At 34.5% G+C, this 19,964-nt stretch overlaps 1 protein-coding gene across 3 annotated transcripts; it reads left to right on the top strand.

Annotated features, from left to right (window-relative positions):
- The first annotated feature begins 860 nt into the window (after positions 1-860).
- Positions 861-18,468, top strand: LOC144438747 (pleckstrin homology domain-containing family M member 1-like). 3 transcript variants are annotated; one of them, XM_078127902.1, is made up of 17 exons: positions 861-1,013; positions 1,525-1,610; positions 1,944-1,984; positions 2,263-2,341; positions 3,663-3,710; positions 5,909-6,004; positions 6,430-6,580; positions 7,048-7,191; positions 8,362-9,141; positions 9,412-9,533; positions 11,366-11,464; positions 13,612-13,714; positions 14,467-14,589; positions 15,095-15,207; positions 15,553-15,684; positions 16,160-16,330; positions 16,790-18,468. In XM_078127902.1, exons 1-17 carry the CDS (start codon positions 992-994, stop codon positions 16,928-16,930), a joined length of 2,451 nt encoding a protein of 816 aa, XP_077984028.1. In that variant the 5' UTR covers positions 861-991; the 3' UTR covers positions 16,931-18,468. The 3 variants fall into 3 exon arrangements, with proteins under 3 accessions (XP_077984028.1, XP_077984027.1, XP_077984030.1); XM_078127901.1 differs by having other exon boundaries at positions 8,344-9,141; XM_078127904.1 differs by lacking the exon at positions 11,366-11,464 and having other exon boundaries at positions 8,344-9,141.
- The last annotated feature ends 1,496 nt before the right edge of the window (positions 18,469-19,964 follow it).

The following is a 19,964-nucleotide window of genomic DNA, read 5'->3' as shown; positions in this document are numbered from 1 at the left end:
TTTTACAGTGTATATTGTCAACTGTTATGAGCGAGAATGTAAGATGAATTGATTCAAAGAAGTTGTCTGTGTACAAGAGTGTATCATTGTAACTGCAATAATTGCAGCGTTATTTGTTGTTCCTGAACTTTAATGATTCCAAGGATTGCACTCAAAAATAACATCATGCATGTTGATGAGTCATGTTGGAATCCCCGGAATAAAGAAAATCTCAGAAACAAAAACTAATGCTGAAATTATTGCAGCCAGTTTCACCTATGATAGTTATCCTTTTATCCAGGGGTGTGAAATGTGTTTGTTTTGTTTATGTTTTGTTTAGATTGTATGTAAGTACACAACCATCTTTATGATTTTAAAATTAACGATTCCAAGATGAATGAAGAAATAGATGAATCATTTAGAAATGATATCACAATTTGATATGAGTAAATCTTAAAAGGGAGGAACTGGTGGGGGCTGGGGACAAAATGTTCTAAAGCTGAACAATGTAAAAGTACACTTGCCTAATATGATAATTCATTACTGTTGATTTACATATAGTGGGTTAAACAGCTTGTCTGTCAACCAAAAGTCAGCACCCAATTACTGGTACTTGTCACCCCTTTGTGACATACAGGTCATTGAGTCGTCTGAATGGAAATGACCAGTAAGCCTTTCTTCCCATTAACTGGATGAAGAGGATGCAACAAAAGAGGAGGGGAACACATATCAAACCTATTAATTTTGTGTTTTAGTCCGTTTTATTCAAAAATGAACAAGGACAATGTGCTTTCGAAGAATCGAGACGACTAATATGTATAGGGAAAAACAAGAGACTACTAAGTTTTTGACCTCAGGGTCGCAGAGGGCGCTAGTCAAACATGGCGGCGTACACAGGTTATAATTTCGTCTTTCTCAAATTCTCGTCCGATGATAGAATTTGCGTATTATAAACGGCAATATATTGCTGTTTTGTCTTTAAAAAGTACATATTACATCACATGTAGTTGCAATGAGTCTACAAGACAAACCAGGCAAGTAGATATTTATTTTTATCAGTACAGTCTCTATGATATTGATGCAATTGCTATCGACATAACGTTACACCTCGTCGACTGCGTTTGAACTTTGATTGTCAAAACTTGACACGATATGCTGAAATTTAAAAAAAATCACGTATTAAAATTATCATATCTACTTCATTTTTGTAAGAAGTTTCCTTTTATTGGTTTTCAGGAGTGACATTGTGATTTTGGGATTTATAACATGTAAAACAAACGCCCAACATAATAGTGCTAACATTTCCCCTTTATACTAGTTTATGTAACTTAGGATGGATAGTGTATGGTTATGTATTACAAAGACAAACTCAAATTTCACCATGTTAGTAATACTTGGGACAGCTTTTGTACTTTTGTAAAAACTTGTCCTCGGTACAAGTTGGCTCATTTACCCTGTATACTAGTATTATGACATTCATAGATATTCTTCATCGGGGTTTTTTCCCATGGCACAGTGGATGTACATGTTGTATTCTTTCTGTAGATGATGGTGAATCACAAAGTAAAGACAATTTTCAAAGCAAAGTCAAGAAAAATTTGAGCAAGGAACTGTCAAGGGTTATTAAGAAGGTAATTTATTGAAATTTCTTTTTCAAGTAAGAGACGTGTATTCTAAGTATGTGTAGGAATTTGCATTATAACCAAATAGTAATATCAATACTAGTCAGCCTATGGTTTCTTAACTTGCAGATAACTAGAATTATGATGCCTGACAGCAAAGCCCTGCTTAATTGAAGTGATATGTTTTGAGTTTACTAACAAGTACAAACCAAGGACAGTAAACACATTGGCTACACACACATACTTTTCTGTATAATACCCTCTATAATACAAAGGAATCCCACAATCAGATCTTTCTATTTTGAGGAAACAGTTATTTTAATTTACATTTTGTATTTTCAGATACAACAACATCACATCAGTTCAGACTCAGCTGTTAGGAGGTAAATGTAATGCCATTAACATGTACATTACAATCATAACATGGAATATCTAGCTGCACTTACTGCAGGTCTCACTGTGTCCTAATATTTTGTATCTGAATTCATTAAGGTGACTCTAAACACCACTCATTTTTATAAAATTTGAGAGAGCATTGAATAGATATGATAATATTTTTTAGGTCCAAACACTTATTGAACTGTTATACGTATAGCACACATGTCTACAAGGTCAACACACTTTGTATGCTGACATTGAACTATCTTGTTATTGTTTACAGTGGTGATTCTGCCAATGCTGTCTGTAACATCATTGAGGCTATTTTCTTACATGGATTACGTGATTCCTTTTCTAATAAGGTAACAAATTTACTACAAATTGTAACACATGGCTTTATGGTAAGACCGAGATTACTGATACTATAGTATAGTATACTATACACTGCAGAGTAGCTGACAGGAATTAGTAAACTCTTTTTGGTTCAAGGTCAAGTAAGACTTTAAAAGCACCAAAAAGAATCTACTTGTTACTGTTTATTTATTCGTAAGAATTACCATAATGTTATGCTGCAGATTTGTAACTATCATATCACGCCTGACTAAGCATCTAGTCATTTATTCTTAATTAATGTTAATACATTGCATTATGCAGTAACTATATCTAACTTGTAAGGTGATAGTTGCAACAGGCTTCAATAATCCATACTTGTTTCATTTCAAAACACCTCTTTCAGGTTCATTGTTGCCATGACAGTTGTTATGTTCATGGTTAACATTGGAAGTGTTTACATGACTTTGGTATGTTGTCTTTGGATCTCAGTGTTCATTCTCTAGGCTAATCATTATTATTTTTGTTGAAATCCAAAGCAAAACATAGTGTCATGGTTACTTTGAACGTTGATACCGGTAATGTAATGTTGGAATGTTTATGTCCAAGACCTCACTAACTCAGCTTGCTATGAAATTAGGCATGGGCATGGTAATGGTTGCTATGGGCATTATTGCAGTTGCTATAGACCGTAATTTTGAAATTGATTCTCAAATTTAGGTTTTCCAGAACCTTGTTTGCTTTGACCTATTCTCAATTTTGAGTGTGTGTGTGTGTGTGTATGTGTGTATGTGTGTGTGTATGTGTGTATATGTGTGTGTATGTGTGTATGTGTGTTTGTGTGTGTATGTGTGTGTGTGTTTGTGTGTGTATGTGTGTATGTATGTGTGTGAATGTGTGTATGTGTGTGTGTGTGTGCGTGCGTTTGTGTGTGTGTGTATGTATGTGTGTGTGCGTGCATTTGTGTGTGTATGCGTGCGTTTGTGTGTGTGTGTCTGTGTGTGTGCGTGCATTTGTGTGTGTGTGTGCATGTGTGTACACTTGCGTGTGTGTGTGTGTGTGTGTGTGTGTGTGTGTGTGTGTGTGTGTGCATGAGTGGGTGCATGTGTGTGCATGCTATGGGTATACTGCAGCAGTGCACGCTGTGAATGGTAACATAATATAACACAATATAAATGCGACAGTTGACCAAACAGCTCCAGTATAAGTTCTATCCTGTATATATGTCAAACATTATTACAAAAAGTATCAATTCAAAATATTCAAAGAATGAGACAGTTGTAAAGTTTTCAGTATACTAGTATACAGAATTTGACAATTTATCATTTGTTTTGATTTTTTTGTTGGTTTTAGTTGTCAAGTTATTTCAGTTCAGCCAGTACAGCAAGAACCTCAACACCGGTATGTTTAAAATATACAGTACAAACTTTTCTCTTTTCTTTCTGGTGATGGCTCTCAAATATTCTGTCACCTTTTGTGGTCTGGTTATCTTGCAAAGTATATTACTATACCAGTCTATCTTTCTTAAAATGTTTACTTTCTACTGACCAGTTTTCTAACTCTATGAATAAAGTTCCAAACCTGACAGGTGTGTGTGTGTGTGTGTGGTTGTATTATATACACAAACACAAACACAAACACAAACACAAACACAAACACAAACACAAACACAAACACAAACACAAACACAAACACAAACACAAACACAGACATTTGCATGCAATCACAAAACTTTGCACAACTATATATGTACACACACTCCCACAGAGACTTCACCTTGTCATCAGCAACTACTGAACTTTAACTAAGTCAAGGTAGGACGGATTGATGGTGTGTTTTTATAAATTGAGTCTGAAATGTAATTGCTGGTCATTGATTAAAAGGTTGAATATTTGATGGAGAACCCTACTTAGGAGAGGTTGAAATAGAAAGTGTTGAATGTACACTTGTTTTTGGTTGAGACAGACTAAGATATGTTGTGTTGTTCAGTCCTATCAGACTTCTAAACCACTGTAAGATATGTTGTGTTGTTCAGTCCTATCAGACTTCTAAACCACTGTAAGATATGTTGTGTTGTTCAGCCCTATCAGACTTCTAAACCACTGTAAGATATGTTGTGTTGTTCAGCCCTATCAGGCTTCTTAACCACTGTAAGATATGTTGTGTTGTTCAGCCCTATCAGGTTTCTAAACCACTGAGTGAGTGCTGGCCAATAGTGTGGCACAACTGTTGTATCGTAAAGACTAGGATGAAAATTGCAACTGTAAATATAACTTGATGCTTTCTATTTTGTTCTGATAACATGATTTGACAGCAAGATGAATCATGAAATCATCAATGTATGATATAGGATGTATATGAATATTGACTTTGAATGTCCAGTGTTAAAATGAATGTATTGCTCACATTCAGTATACAATGTAGAGTAAAAAGACAAATACACTGTAATCCTATTGCCTCTGGTGATGTAACATGTCATGTCATGATGTAATACATAAGATGGCAATCAAGTCTAGAAATTTGTCTTTTGAGTCAACATAGGTTAAGTTGACTTGTTATTTGAATTTCTGTGCTTAGCTGTTTGACTACCTTTTGTTCTGTAAATTATTGTTGAGGTGACTTATAAGTCCAATCGTTGGGCTGGGAGGTGTTATTATTTATTGTTCTTTTTTTTTTGTCAATGTAAACTTTTCAGGTAAACCTCATGTCACTATAATAAACAATTATACGATACTATACTATACTATACTATACTATACTATAACACCACTCTCAAGTTTGCACAAGTAGTCACTCAGAAAGTTGATGTTGTGGTTTGTTTTTCCAAGTATTTTTCCTTTTTTTTGTGTGTAGACTGACTGCCTAGTATAGTCTAACATTGATACTTCTTTCTAGCAAAGTACTAACATTTCTCTCTATCATCCCATCCCATTCTCTTGACTTCACAAGATATACCAGATTTTAATTTTGATCTTTGTAGCCGCCCGAAGGTATTGTTCTCAATATCCATCCATGCCTTTATACCAATGTATTTGTGCTTGCTACAGAAAAGTGACATAGTATGTTGGGGCATATCATAGACACTCAACCATAGGTGGAGGGTCCATGGGCATATGCACACCACTTTATTTTTGCAACCTTGTGATTTTTTGACTGAATGGAAACCATTTTTTTTTTCACAAAAATTAAATTTCTGTATATCTTAGAAACTGTTCTGTACTAAGACTTAATTCAATTATCTTCTCCATTTGTTGGTGTACAATCTATGACATCACCATTTGTTGGTGTATAATCTATGACATCACCATTTGTTGATGTATAATCTATGACATCACCATTTGTTGATGTATAATCTATGACATCACCATTTGTTGATGTATAATCTATGACATCACCATAAATCATAATATATGTAATTATTGTGTGTTTTGAAGTTTGAACATCTCAGTATCACCAGTAAATAAGTATAAAATAGCTTGCATCATTGACTAATTTCATACCTCAGTGGGGTTTATATCCTAATATTACTAATACCTTAAAAGAAGAGAAAACAAGTTGTTTATGTGCATTTCAACTTAGTTGTAAATTTGAAATTTCAGAACTTTTGGCAGTTTCTGGTGAGTTTTACCCATAAAGATGTAGTGAAGCAACTGAATCACCTTGCCCATATCACTACAGAGATTGGACAGTGCAGGGTAAGTTTTGTACTTTTATCTTAGCAATATAGAACTATTTAGGAGAAATTTGATTTCAGAGATTTCAGAGACTTTACAGATATAGTGCAACTGTACAGATATAGTGCAACTTTAAGAGACTTTACAGATATAGTGCAACTTTAAGAGACTTTACAGATATAGTGCAACTTTAAGGATTTTGGACACTTTACAGATTTACATGTATACTGAGATGTCTTACAATTTTAGGATTTTCTGGAATATCACAGAATCTACATACTCACATATACATGTAGCATGCATTCAAGAGAATATTATGAGGGTTTATGTAACTTTGGGTGTCTAGTTGTAGGATCATTAGAATAATCACTTCAATGATATTCAATGTGTCATACTATACACATACAACACAATAATTGTGATATGCATCTATTTGAAATAATCAGGCCTGGATTCGGTTAGCCTTAAATGATGGTTTAATGGAAAGTTACATTGCTGCAATGCTACTAGATACTGGAAAACTAAAGACGTTCTACCACTCATATAGTTACCTTAGAGACCAAGAACAACCCTATATAATGAAGAACTATGTACAAGGTATTTAGTGGTTCTATGTGTTGCAATAACTATAGGTGGGGTAGGTAGATTTTTTATTATATTTTATTATATTTTTGTTTTCATGTGTGAGTGTCTAATTCAGGTTTTACATTGTTTTCTAAATGGTCTCTGTGTTGCTTATTTCTTCCCATCAGATGTACAGCCATTACAGATTGGAAAATAGTTTTGTATTGTCTTTTTTTAAAGTTGATGTCAGTTTCCGCAGCCACTATTTCTTGCAAGACTTCATGATTTTCGCAATTTTATTATTATTTTTTCTTGAATACGAAAAAAAAATGTTTAGGGTCGGTGAGGTCAGGTAACCGGAACCAAACAACTTTTTTTATTTGGCCTAACAGAAAAACAGAAAAATATGGGTCACCCTTACATATCTGTATTAATACTACTATATATATGTATTTTTGGGGGTTTTTTATATAAAGAGATAATTATCTTCTTCTCAACAGGTCTAAGTGATTTTGTCTTCCAACTATCCTACAACTCATCTGTTCTAAATATGTGGGGTACTTCACCTCTAAAATTAGTGGGACTTGGTGTTACTGAAAGTGATTCTGCCAGTGCATCAGCAACAACCTCACCAGTCTCTGCAGGTAAGTTTAAACTATGATAAAAGTGAAAAATCATAAATTATGTTGTACATTTCACGTAACCTTCAGCTATACAGTCCAGTCATGTTAAACCTACAGCTATACAGTCCAGTAATGTTAAACCTACAGCTATACAGTCCAGTCATGTTAAACCTACAGATATACACACAGTCCAGTCATGTTAAACCTACAGCTATACAGTCCAGTCATGTTAAACCTACAGCTATACAGTCCAGTCATGTTAAACCTACAGCTATACAGTCCAGTCATGTTAAACCTACAGCTATACAGTCCAGTCATGTTAAACCTACAGCTATACAGTCCAGTCATGTTAAACCTACAGCTATACAGTCCAGTCATGTTAAACCTACAGCTATACAGTCCAGTTATGTTAAACCTACAGCTATACAGTCCAGTCATGTTAAACCTACAGCTATACAGTCCAGTCATGTTAAACCTACAGCTATACAGTCCAGTCATGTTAAACCTACAGCTATACAGTCCAGTCATGTTAAACCTACAGCTATACAGTCCAGTCATGTTAAACCTACAGCTATACAGTCCAGTCATGTTAAACCTACAGCTACACAGTCCAGTCATGTTAAACCTACAGCTATACAGTCCAGTCATGTTAAACCTACAGCTATACAGTCCAGTCATGTTAAACCTACAGCTATACAGTCCAGTCATGTTAAACCTACAGCTATACAGTCCAGTCATGTTAAACCTACAGCTACACATATATTGCCAAAACACTGTAAACCAGGATTAGTAGTCTATAGGACTCAAAGATAGAACTTCAAGTTGCAGATGTGCAAAAAAAGTAGATCAGTAATATTGGTACTAGGGCAAGTGTTTTAAGCCATGATGAAATCATTTTATCCTTTGATATGATTTTATCCTTTGATAATTCTTGTGCCATACATTTTACTTGGCATTATGATAGTTTTTATAATTTGTTAAGGTCCTTCTTTGTTTAAATTTCATCTTGGATATTAGGTTTTAACAGTTTTTAAGGTCGGACATTTTTACAGTTTAACCCTTCGTGATGCTTTTTCTTTTTTTAGTGCTGTAAAACACATTGAGGCTGTTGCGTAATGCACTGATAAGAATGTATTATATGTCATGTTTATTTTACCATCTAAACATTGGCAGGTTATGAATATAGTGAAGAGCCACCACCTACCAGTCCTGTAGAAATTGAATTCAGGAAGGCTACAAAGAAACCTAAGGTTAAATCAAGACCACTAGGGAGACATGATAGTGGCAGTGGTCTGGATGAATTAGTGAGTCCATCATCTGAGTACAGTTACAGAGAGAGTGAGATGAGCTCTAGTCTCCTAGCAACCCCTCCAGATGATTACTTGTTGTCAAAGAGAGGTAGCAGAAATCAAGGACAAATTGTTAGTCATTTGGCTGAGGGGAGTGTATCATTAAAACAAGAATCAAACCCCCAGGTCACTGAGTCTACAAGTACAAGCAAAGTACATACATTTGAGAAAGGAAAAAGTGAATTCGTTGCTGGAATGATGGCACAGAAAGAACTAAACTCAGAATTAGGATATTCTTCAGAAAAACAGTCAGGTGGGAAGAGGTCAAAGGTTGAAGGTCAGAGATCAGACAATGCTCAAAAAACGAATGAATCTAATGCTGCATGTGAAAAACCTGAAGAGTCATCCCCTAAAATGGAGGCTATGCCAGAAGTGAGTGAGGTCGTGGCTGAAGTTAAAGTTGTTGCAAATGTACAAGAGGCTGCGGATACATCACAGGGGTATGTGGAATCCACCAATAGTATGGAAGGGGAGGAAATAGAAACAGGAATCGCTGCTGGCGAGGATGAAGACTTGGGAAGTTATGTTGGAAACAGTCTGTCAGCGAGGAGTGGATGGTCATCAGAATTTGAAAAACTGAGAACTCCTGAGGGAGAAACAGTGTCACCAATCAGAGAAAAGAGTAAGGATGATAACATTGCTAAATAATAATAAAAATAGAATGCAACAATGTACCTTATATATGTATGCAAAAAAATAGCATGGTAATTTAAGTACAACTGTGTCTTTTATATCTGCTCTCTCAATGTGTATGTCTGTATGGCAGTTCACAATCAAATGGGAGTGTCTTGTTGAGAGTTACAGATATTAGATAAATAGACCAGATAATATTAAATATGGTAAAAAATGTTATTTTTGTGTTACAACACCATTGGCACTTTTTATTTTCCAGGTGAAAGTTTTGGTTCACTTCTTCAGAGCTATGTACCAAGAAATAAACAAGCACCATCCCCAGTTATGGCTGACCTCTTAACTCAGTTACCTTACAGAGATAAAGGTCCAATCAAAGATCAGGTAGGGTCAATCATGTCATGTTTTCATATCATGCTAAATACATACAGTGACATTTTAGTATTCCAAAATGGGCAAACAATTCTGAACAACCACCACCATGCCCATAGCAATTTTTTAACCATGAGGTTTTGGGTCAAAACAAGTATATGGCATTGTATAGTAGGCCATAAAACGAGCATTTCAAATTGATTTGGAAGTCCTTTGCTTACAATAAATAATTATATTAACTGTACAACTACTATGGTGTATGTTGTAGTTAGAAATAGACATAGCTTGGCTAACATATTAATATGAGCTCTACTGAACCTTAATAGGCATGGTAGTGTGTGTGTGTGTGTGTGTGTGTGTGTGTGTGTGTGTGTGTGTGTGTGTGTGTGTGTGTGTGTGTGTGTGTGTGGTGTGGGTGTGTGTGTGTACATGTGTGTGAGTATGTGTGTATATGTGTGTTTGTTTGTATGTGTGTATGTATGTATGTATGTATGTATGTATGTATGTATGTGTGTGTGTGTGTCGGTGTATGTGTCTGTGTGTGTCTGTGGATTTCTAAATAAACAATTGCTCACCTAGTTATTTCTTGAGGATATTTAAAAGGTTCTGCTTGGAACTGTTTTCAAATTAAAGTGATTGCACTGTAGATGTAGGAAACTTTGTCAGAAAATGTTATTTTGGGTACTTAGTTGAGCTAAAGCAAGTTTCATTTCATGTATTTAAAGTGAAAGCCATGTGAAATACATAAAAAAATATCAAAAAGCTGCAAAAATATGCTAATAAGGCAAATGTGTATGCATGTTTTAGCCCATTGTCTTGTCAGTTCTAGACATAGCTCCATAGAATGTGTGTACCAAATTGTATACAAATCCATGCTGTGGTTTTCAAGATCATACATGGTCCAACACACACACACACACACACACACACACACACACACACACACACACACACACACACACACACTGACTGACAGAAAGACATCAGCATAACATTAGCTTCCCCTACAGACACAAAATACAATATTGAACTGAGTGAATGTAAGTTAACAATTTCATACTCATAATATATATAACACAATACTGGATTGAGTAAATATGAGTGAATTATTTCATAATTGTACAAAGTTTTGTACGTTGCTGTCATGATGAAGGTGTGAGCACAATGAAATCCTTTAGCGTATCTTACTTTGTATCTGCTAAATTCAAACTTTGGACATTCTTAATTCCAATATCTCAGATATGTTGCAGAAAGTTGGAAGAAGTAAAATTGTATGCAATGGCATTGGTAGTATTACAATCTGGTCTTTGTAATGAAAGTCACCTGTAGTAGGAATATTTATTAAGCTATCACTTGTCTAGTGACTCATAGTGACAAAGCCCCTTAGGTCACTCGTAATTTCCTTGTCCGAATGAAGAAATATATTGGAGAATAAATCACAGAGCGTAGTGTACAGTCAAGTCAGATGACTAATGTGCTTGTACAGTTTGCTTACAAATATAGAATTGAAAATTTCCACACAGTATTACTCGGATATGGCTATTTCAGTAGTCAAATTTACTTGCTATGTAATCCCATATATGGAAATATCACTAGGCAAAATTCAGTCACCATTTTGTTTGTGTTTTTTATTCAGAATCATGGTATCTGTTCCAATCAGAAAGATGTTTCCCTTGATGTTTAACATGAATATCATGATATTTAATGTCCCATACTTATAGATGGTAAACATCATAATCATAATGTTCATGTTAAATGTAGTCAAGAATGATTGATATGGGCATAGGGGTATAATAAGTAGAAGATATAAACAAAGAAGTGACTGAATTGTATCACTTTTACAGCCTGGCTGTGACAAAACAGAAGACAGTGAATTACTCAAAGAAACAGATTTTGAAGTAGTGCCACTAGCCCACTGTTTGACAGCCATGTCTGCAGACCCTGTAAGTTTAGTTGTCAATAATTATTTTCAACTTTAGCTGACAGTTCTTCATTTGCTGTAAATTCAGAGTGTAGTAGATAAATCGCAAATGCTGATCAGGCTTTCTCAAATAGAAGATGAGCAAGTACATGTATTGTTTTCCTGATTTCATTCATATAAATATACAGTATTTGTAGAATTGTCTTTGTAGCCACTATAGTAGATAATGTATGTACACTTTTAGCTACTAACTGGCTTAAAATAACAGAGAGGCTACTGATCAGTTTGTTCATCTGTCCACAGCTACGTTTTCTGCCAAGCTTTGGCTGATTTTTGTTCATATTTTGTATAAAAATGTCATTATCTCTTGCATATGTATGTGGAATTTAGCCAAATTTTTTGTTACAAAAATCTGCTATTTGTACGATATCTTAGAGACTGTTTCAATAATAGTACTACTTGAAGATTTGTTCAGACATCTACATCCATATTGTCATAGTTTGATTTGCTATTGAGAATACAAATTGACCTTGACCTTGATCACCAAGGTCATATGTTAAATTCATGCTTTTTCCGCATATTATAGACTGCATATATTATAGTAGACTTCATTTCAAACCATGTAAGATTTCAAATTGCAGCCTTTTGAATCAATCATCCATGTATCATATTTACATGTTAGATCGATATTTGACTAAAATACCTGCTAAATTTGACATGATAACAAAAATATTACATGAAGGATCATATGTCAACTTTGTGGCAGGTTACTAAAAATTGGCCAAGGCATTGCGGAGAAATAACAGTTAATGGAAATGGATGGACAGAAGCCTTTCTAATAGACTCCTATAGGGTGTATGCACAATTGGGGCTAAAACATAGCAACACTAACAATGCCCATAGTAACACTAACAGCTTACTTAAAGTCAAATTTCTGAAATGTTTAAACTAGCACAGTAACAGTCATTTTAGCTATAAACTGATTTTTTAATTACCTTGTAGTTACTGTTGACTCAGTAACACTAATAAGTACATACCAATAACAACTGGATTATGGTGTAGTCAGTTGTGCTACAGTGCCAGTGGCATCGGTTCCTTTTGTATGGATATTTTGTGAATGGATATTTTGTGAATGGATATTAAAAATCATAAAAACATTGGTGTTGTAAGAATTCTAACATTGAAAATGGGTTCTGAGAGAGTAAATGCAGAGTTCTGTAGGATAGAAAAAGTTCAAAACACTTCAAAACATGATAAATATATGTAAAGAAGGCTTTAGGAAAATCATTTGCAGTCTGTGGATGGTGTGACCATAAAAGAAGTCATCTTAAAACAGTCACACAAATATAGCTGAACTTGTATATTCTGAGATGTACATTAAATACTCAAGTCACATGGTTATTCTTTGCTGTTAGCATGATCATATCATCACAACTATTATTGGTTAGGAAGCTTTATGACTGGCTTGTGCCATTAATTGTAGGTCATAGCTAGGATAAATTCTGCTTTGCTTAGAGGCCTCTGAAGAATTTTCATCATTGCTTCATGCACAATTCTGTTTGACTGCCAATCTTCTGTTTTCACACCAATGCCTATTGAGTTATGTGATACTTGTGGACTTCTTTGTTTTCTCATTTTGACCATTAATCATCATAATAGTACAAATTTATCAAACCCAGGCCATTTCACAATGAATATCGACACAGCTGTCCCAGTATAATTCCTTCAACTCCCTGAGGAGCATACAATCCATTACAGCCTCTGTAAGTGCGTAGGATTAAAGCATTCACATTGCAACCTCTATCCTATCCTACCAGGTCCAAAATTATACAGCTGGGTTGACTGTGGTCCAAATCTTACCCAAGGACTTACCTACTCATAAACACAACAGTAACAAGGCTGTAACTGCCACCCACTCTAACTATTCAACTATCATAACTCCACTATCATTGTTTGTAACCTAGCTACCAATGAACTCTGATTCCTTGTCTATGAGATGGTTTATTTGTGACTACATTTTTTCAAAATTTCAGGAGTTCTTGTTTCACAGTTTGTACTTATACAAGTTTCTCACTGGTGACTTTTTTCAGTGTTTTCCCTGAGAAGTATACACATTTCAATTTAATATATAATTTATAAATAGAAACTTTTGTGTTTTGTTCTTTTCAGAGAAGTCATGCCCTGCTGACTCTACTCACAGAAATCACAACAGAGAAGGGTTTAGATTCACAAAACTACCAATGTAAAGGCTGTTCTAGACCCATTGGAATCAGTAAGTATCTAGCTGTAATACTCCAAGAGTATAGATAGCCACACTTTCAGATTCAGATTCAGATTCAAGAGCACGCCTAAAATCAAAAGGACAGATAAAAAACAACAACGTAAAAGTGAAAATCAGGACTCAGGACTTTGTCTGTAGTCTGCAATCTCCAGAGCTATTTTATCAGAAATGTATGTTTGTTATCCCATTCATATTGTTCATCAATATCACATTCTGGGTGGCTATGAGACCTGCATTTATTTTACATTTTTAAAAAAAAAGGTTTATATGTCTTCTTGTAGCTCTTATTCAGATTAATTATTAGTGTCAATAAATCTCCAAATTGATTTATTACATGGAATTTCAAGTATAAAATGATTTATTACATGGAATTTCAAGTATAAAATGTAGTGCATACAGTCCAAATTACAGTGAATCACATTCAGTAACGTTGTGAATCATAAATAAAGTAACAAATTTCAAGTCAACAGAATTTCAAACCATCAAAATTTGATCTCAGATATCGTCATGAGTAGGCAAGTCCATGACCAGTTGGGCTTCCTGAGTCCTTTATGTATGAATAATGTCATGGGTATAATATCAGTAGTATGATTTACAAAGGTTGTAATGCACAAGCAGTTCAAAGTTTTTAGCATTGAGCTTTGATCTGTGTTGGTCAACGATTCTCACCAGAATGACAAATTTCATAGTTACAGTTGACCACTAGGGGTATGATCAGTAATATGGTTTATTCTATCATATAGTTTACGGCAAGGCCAAGGTGTGTAGTTATGATGCCTGCTATTACTGCTATGAGTGTCACATGGATGATGAGGCTATTATTCCATCTAGAATTATCCACAATTGGGACTTCAGTAAACATAAAGGTAAGTTGTCTTTACTGTCCTTAACTTCAAGAATGTGTACATATGAGTGAATTTCTCTATTGGTCTGTGCTTTTCATCTGATGGAGAGCACTGCTCTCTACATGTGACATTGATTTCTATCTACAAGTTCGTTTGAACATTCCCACCAAATTTTCAGACAAATCTGCCCTCTGAGTTTAATTTTGTTACTCAAATTCACATTGTTTTACCCAACTCAGACAATTTCCTAACTTATAGTAATGTTCCAACCAAGGGAATCAGTCTGGCAGTTTTTGACTTGGTATTTTACCCACCCACCCACCCACCCACCCTCCCAACCCCCTCCCACACACACATTAACATACTTGTACACACTTACACATCACCATATCTATAGCACTACTGAACCTTAGTCCAATCATGCTAATAATATTAAAAGTTTAAATATTATATGTTAAAGTTCTGCTATAATAATGTTGGATTTTATAACAAGTTGTAATGACTTTTAAATGGGTTTTTCTTTCAGTGGCCAAGCTCACCAAACTTTTTCTTCAACAAATTGAAGATGAGCCACTTATTAACTTAAAACAGTACAATCCAGCTATTTATAATTACATTAATGAACTCAATGATGCAAAGGTAAGTGTTAGCAATAAGACAGCTAGTGACAGACACTGCCTAGAGTGGCCTATGTGAATAGTCTCTCTGTCCATATATGCATTTATGTGTGAACATCCAGCACTATCTTTGATATTCACCAGCTAATTTTATAGCACTGCCTAGAGTGGCCTATGTGAATAGTATCTCTGAACATATATATGTGACTGTCAAGCCCTATCTCTTGTATGGACACTCAAAGCTGAGGAAAACAATGACACGTCTCAGTCACCTGATACCCTAGTTTGATTATTTGTACCACAAACCAATCATTTATAATGTTACTCTTAGTTAATATCCTTGTTTACTTCTAAACATTTTTGACAGACTCTGCGATCACAACTGCACAACTTGAAAGCATATCTGTTTACATGCAAGCAGTCAGTGGCTGAAGATTTAAGACGACGTATTTGGCCACGTGAATACATGCTTGAAAATGTACACTTATACTCCATACAAGTAAGTTGTGAGATATCCTTTGATGGACTATGTTATTTATACATAGTTACAATGTATAGTCACCGGGTAGTTTTATGTTAAAGTATAAATACTGTAACTTAATCCCATGACGTATGAGTTTAAGTGTGTTGTACTTTGGATATTTACATGATATGCTTTGTGTCTGTACCTTCATGAGTGAAGTGAGTGATAATGCTACAAGCACAAGTGCAAATGCCCTGAGTACTCACTGGTTCTCATGTAAATGGGGTTCTAATATTTCCAAAAAACAGCGAATTTCATTTTAAAAATACAACTACACAGTTATGTGATTACATGTATGAGGAATGATTGCATGCTCATTAGTATATCATTTGCATACAGATATGCAAATATTGTGTTCAGTTTTGCACTGTAGTGCAAATATCAATAGTATTCATGTTAAAGTCTTGATGCAAGTACTCACTGCTACGTGTTATTGTTATTCTCCCTCCAGGACCTGAAACAAGTACAGTCTGGTCATCTAACACAAACTCTAAAGAAGATCATTAACTTTGCTGCAAAACATGTCAAAGGATGCACACTGTGTAGTCAGAAAGGATTTATCTGTGAAATATGTGACAATCCCAAAATTATATATCCATTTGATTTGGAGCTTACTGTCAGGGTAAGTGTATTGTATCAAAGTAATCAGGTGTGACAATCAGTTCCTTGGATTTATATCCATTTCAGTGTGTAGAAACTTTCAGCACAAAGGTTGTGTATTATTTTATGAATACACAAGTCGAGTACCACTACTCCAGTATTATTTTGATGCAAATTTCATTTGTTATTCTTGACATTTGCCTTGATCATGTATGCAACAGAAGTATCAACTGGTTTGTAATATAATTATGTCCTCTGTAGCAAAAGTCAAATCCATTTCTCTCTGTTTTCACAATAGATATGCAGTGATTAACCACCACCATTAACAACATTATTCCTTAGTAATGAAAATTTCTAGTCAAAATATTTCTTAGAAGTAACTCCCAAATTGTCATCATTCCATATCCTAAATGCATTTATGTCAGAGTCAGTTACATTTTGTTTCCCATTTAACATAAAAAATTACTGTTTTTGTCCACAGTGTGAAAGGTGTAAAACAGTTTTCCATAAAACGTGCAAGACAGAAACAAAACCATGTCCTAAGTGTAATCGAAGGAGATTAAGAGAAGTACACCCGGGTCAAGTTAATGAAACTGTAGACTTTGCATCACCATGGCACTGAAATGTAATTACGAGATGTACACACAGGTCTAGTAAACGAACCTGTAGACTTTGCATCACCATGGCACTGAAATGTAATTACGAAAAGTACACACAGTGAAATATAGTCCCTTTATAATAGTAAATTAGATTTTGGAGATACATTTGTATTAATATTTAATAAGGAGCATCTTTTTGTGATCAATGTCTTAGTAGATGGAATGTATCTTTGCAAACATTTCCAAGTTACCGTTCAAAATTGACAATATTTCATTGTCTAAAAGCTTTATTGTAGATGTTAGAGATCACAAACAAGTAGTGAAAAGCAACAGCATTCTTTGAATAGTAAGTTGATATGTTGTTCTTCAGTGTTGTTTATATCTGAAGCTAGAATGCCAATCAAATTAATCGGTCGGTCGGCCGGCCGGCCGGTTGGTTGGTTGGTTGGTCAGTCGGTTGGTCGGTTGGTTGGTTGGTTGGATAGATCTCAAAGTAAGCATTGAAAAGTTGCTCAAAATAACAAGCATCTGTTGATGTCTTCTGAGATACAAATTTATCAATTATAGTAAATTCAAGGTTCAGTGATATTATAATCATGGTTTAATGGCTGTATGTAAACTACTTAAGGATTTGATACATATATAGTACATGTTGTCAAAACAGTTTTTAAGTTTACTTCTTGATCTCTGTTATCTTGTTTAGAAACAAGTGAAATGTGTTTTAAGAATTGATGCATTGCATATGATGTTATAGTCAATATTGTAAATGTTGTGGTAAATAAGAAGAGGGTGTTGCACCATGCATGTGTATTTTGTTGTTATAGTGAATGCTTGTACACATTTACATATTTTTATTTACATAATTAATGATGATTGACAGCAAATCAGCAATATGAACATGTTTTCATAATGCTGAAATGCTCAGAATTGACCATTACATGTTACTGTGAATGGTTGAAATGTATTATGAATTATTATAAGAATGCACATTGAATGAACAACACACCATCTAGTTCAGAAAATGTAGTGTTGAATAAAAATACTCAAACTTCAAATGCTGGGTCAATTTTTAGCCCCCCAAACGGGTCCCTTTGAAAATTTTTACTCAAGAAGAGACTCAAATATTGCTTATCTGAAAAACTATGAATCAATCTATGAAGATATTATTTTTTATAACATTAGTAAACACCAACTTCATGCCATAGTAACCTCCTTGATGCCAAAATAACCTCCTTGATGTCATAGTAACCTCCTTGTAGCCATAACCTCCTTGATGTCATATTAACATCCTTGATGTCATGGTAACCTTCTTGATGTCATAGTAACCTACTTGATGCCATAGTAACCTCCTTGATGTCATAGTAACCTACCTGATGTCTTGCATTCTAGACTAGAGACTGTATTCCAAGTTCCCACTGCATGGGCACATATCATTTACAGAATTTGTTGTACTTTGTCAATGTTATGTATGTGAACTGTTAAAGTTCAATCAGTTTTGCTATGCAGACTACTGACTACAGTTTTTGATACTTTATTGCTTGATTTCACAAGTACAAATTATGTGCATATTTTATTTTATATTTCAGAATACTATACATTGGGTATCAGTAAATTTTCTATCATAAATCTATTGCACATAGAAAGTGTCACTACTGACAATCTGTGAATGTTTTGATAAACTGTTTAGGTAACAGAATATTACATTTAGGAACAGTTATCGACGCAGTGATGTGTATGTATGTAAAGTATAGTAGTTTACAGTTTACAGTTCCATGTATTTGTATTTTCTGTAATGACAAGATTTATTACATGTAATAAAGCTTAAACTGATTTTATGGCATTTTGATTGTAATTCTCTTTTTTTTCTAAAACCATTTTTTCAGCACAACTGAACAGGAGATCTATAGGCATGGTGAATTTGTACATGTGTGTGTGTGTGTAGGGGGGGGGGGGTATGTCATTGTCATAAAAAGCATCCAAAAAGCGATGTTATTTCGCAGTGTCGCAGAAGAAATAACAGCTCTGGTGTGCAAGAATGAGGTATGTATGTATGTATGTATGTATGTATGTATGTATGTATGTATGCATGTATGTATGTATGTATGTATGTATGTATGTATGCATGTATGTATGTATGTATGTATGTATGTATGTATGTCTGTGTTTATGTGTATGCATAGGTGTGTAAATGACATACTTAAAAAACGCAGGGTCAGTTTACCATTTATTAATGTTACCTTAGATACAGAAACTTTAAAAGTCAAATGATCAGATCTGTCATATGCAAATTAGGTCAAAATGTTATTTTGGGGGCAAAAGGTTTAAACTCAAAAACTGCTGTACTGGTAAGTCTAGTATTTGCCCAAGATTCTTACCTAGATGAATGAAAGTGATCATGCAAAGTAATTCTATCCTTGATTTGCAAAGTAGGTCTAAGAAATAAGTTTGGTCGATTACACTCATAATGTGAGATTTTGATGTTTGTATTTGCAGGTTATAACACACTTATCAATATATCAGCATTTGGTTCATGTTCATGTTCTACAAATATCTATGTATAAAAAGAGTTCCTTAGATAGCAAATGATATAAGTGGTAAACATAACATATTGTATTAGAACCTATAGGGGAAGGCCCACCACTGTGGGCAAGAACTTTAATGCAAATGTTACGTACTTTCTAACTTCTTTTTTACCGTTGAAATGTGTTGTAGTTTTCATAAACTCTGTCGAATGACATTTTTTAAATTTTTTTTTTACATTTATCAGTTTTTAAAACCAACCTTTTTGGCAGACCGTAACGATTGTGTTATTCCGCCCTCACTGGCGAAAGGGGTTGGTCGATGCATGAGGGCGCCCGACACTTACCGGGGCTGAGACTATACCCTTTCCGCATACTTTTGATAAATAGTAAGAGCATGACTTATGAAATCGTAAATATTCACCTCATTAATGAAAATGATAGTATCAATCGATTTTTTTCTTAGTCTTTGAGGTTTCTTAGAACCGGATCGCGACATATTGAAACATATGTGTCATCTAATGACGTCATATTCTGA

This window comes from Glandiceps talaboti, chromosome 8, assembly GCF_964340395.1.
Source record: "Glandiceps talaboti chromosome 8, keGlaTala1.1, whole genome shotgun sequence".
In the NCBI taxonomy this organism is placed as follows: domain Eukaryota; kingdom Metazoa; phylum Hemichordata; class Enteropneusta; family Spengelidae; genus Glandiceps; species Glandiceps talaboti.
Note: the sequence above shows the minus strand (reverse complement) of the source record. Positions and strands in the feature narration are given on the sequence as shown.

Excerpts from the sequence above, each read along its gene's own strand:
- LOC144438747 (XM_078127901.1), top strand. The coding sequence starts at position 992 with ATGAGTCTACAAGACAAACCAG. Across the intron at positions 6,005-6,429 it reads CAGAGATTGGACAGTGCAGG|GCCTGGATTCGGTTAGCCTT; the intron begins GTAAGTTTTGTA and ends TGAAATAATCAG. Across the intron at positions 15,208-15,552 it reads ATGAACTCAATGATGCAAAG|ACTCTGCGATCACAACTGCA; the intron begins GTAAGTGTTAGC and ends CATTTTTGACAG.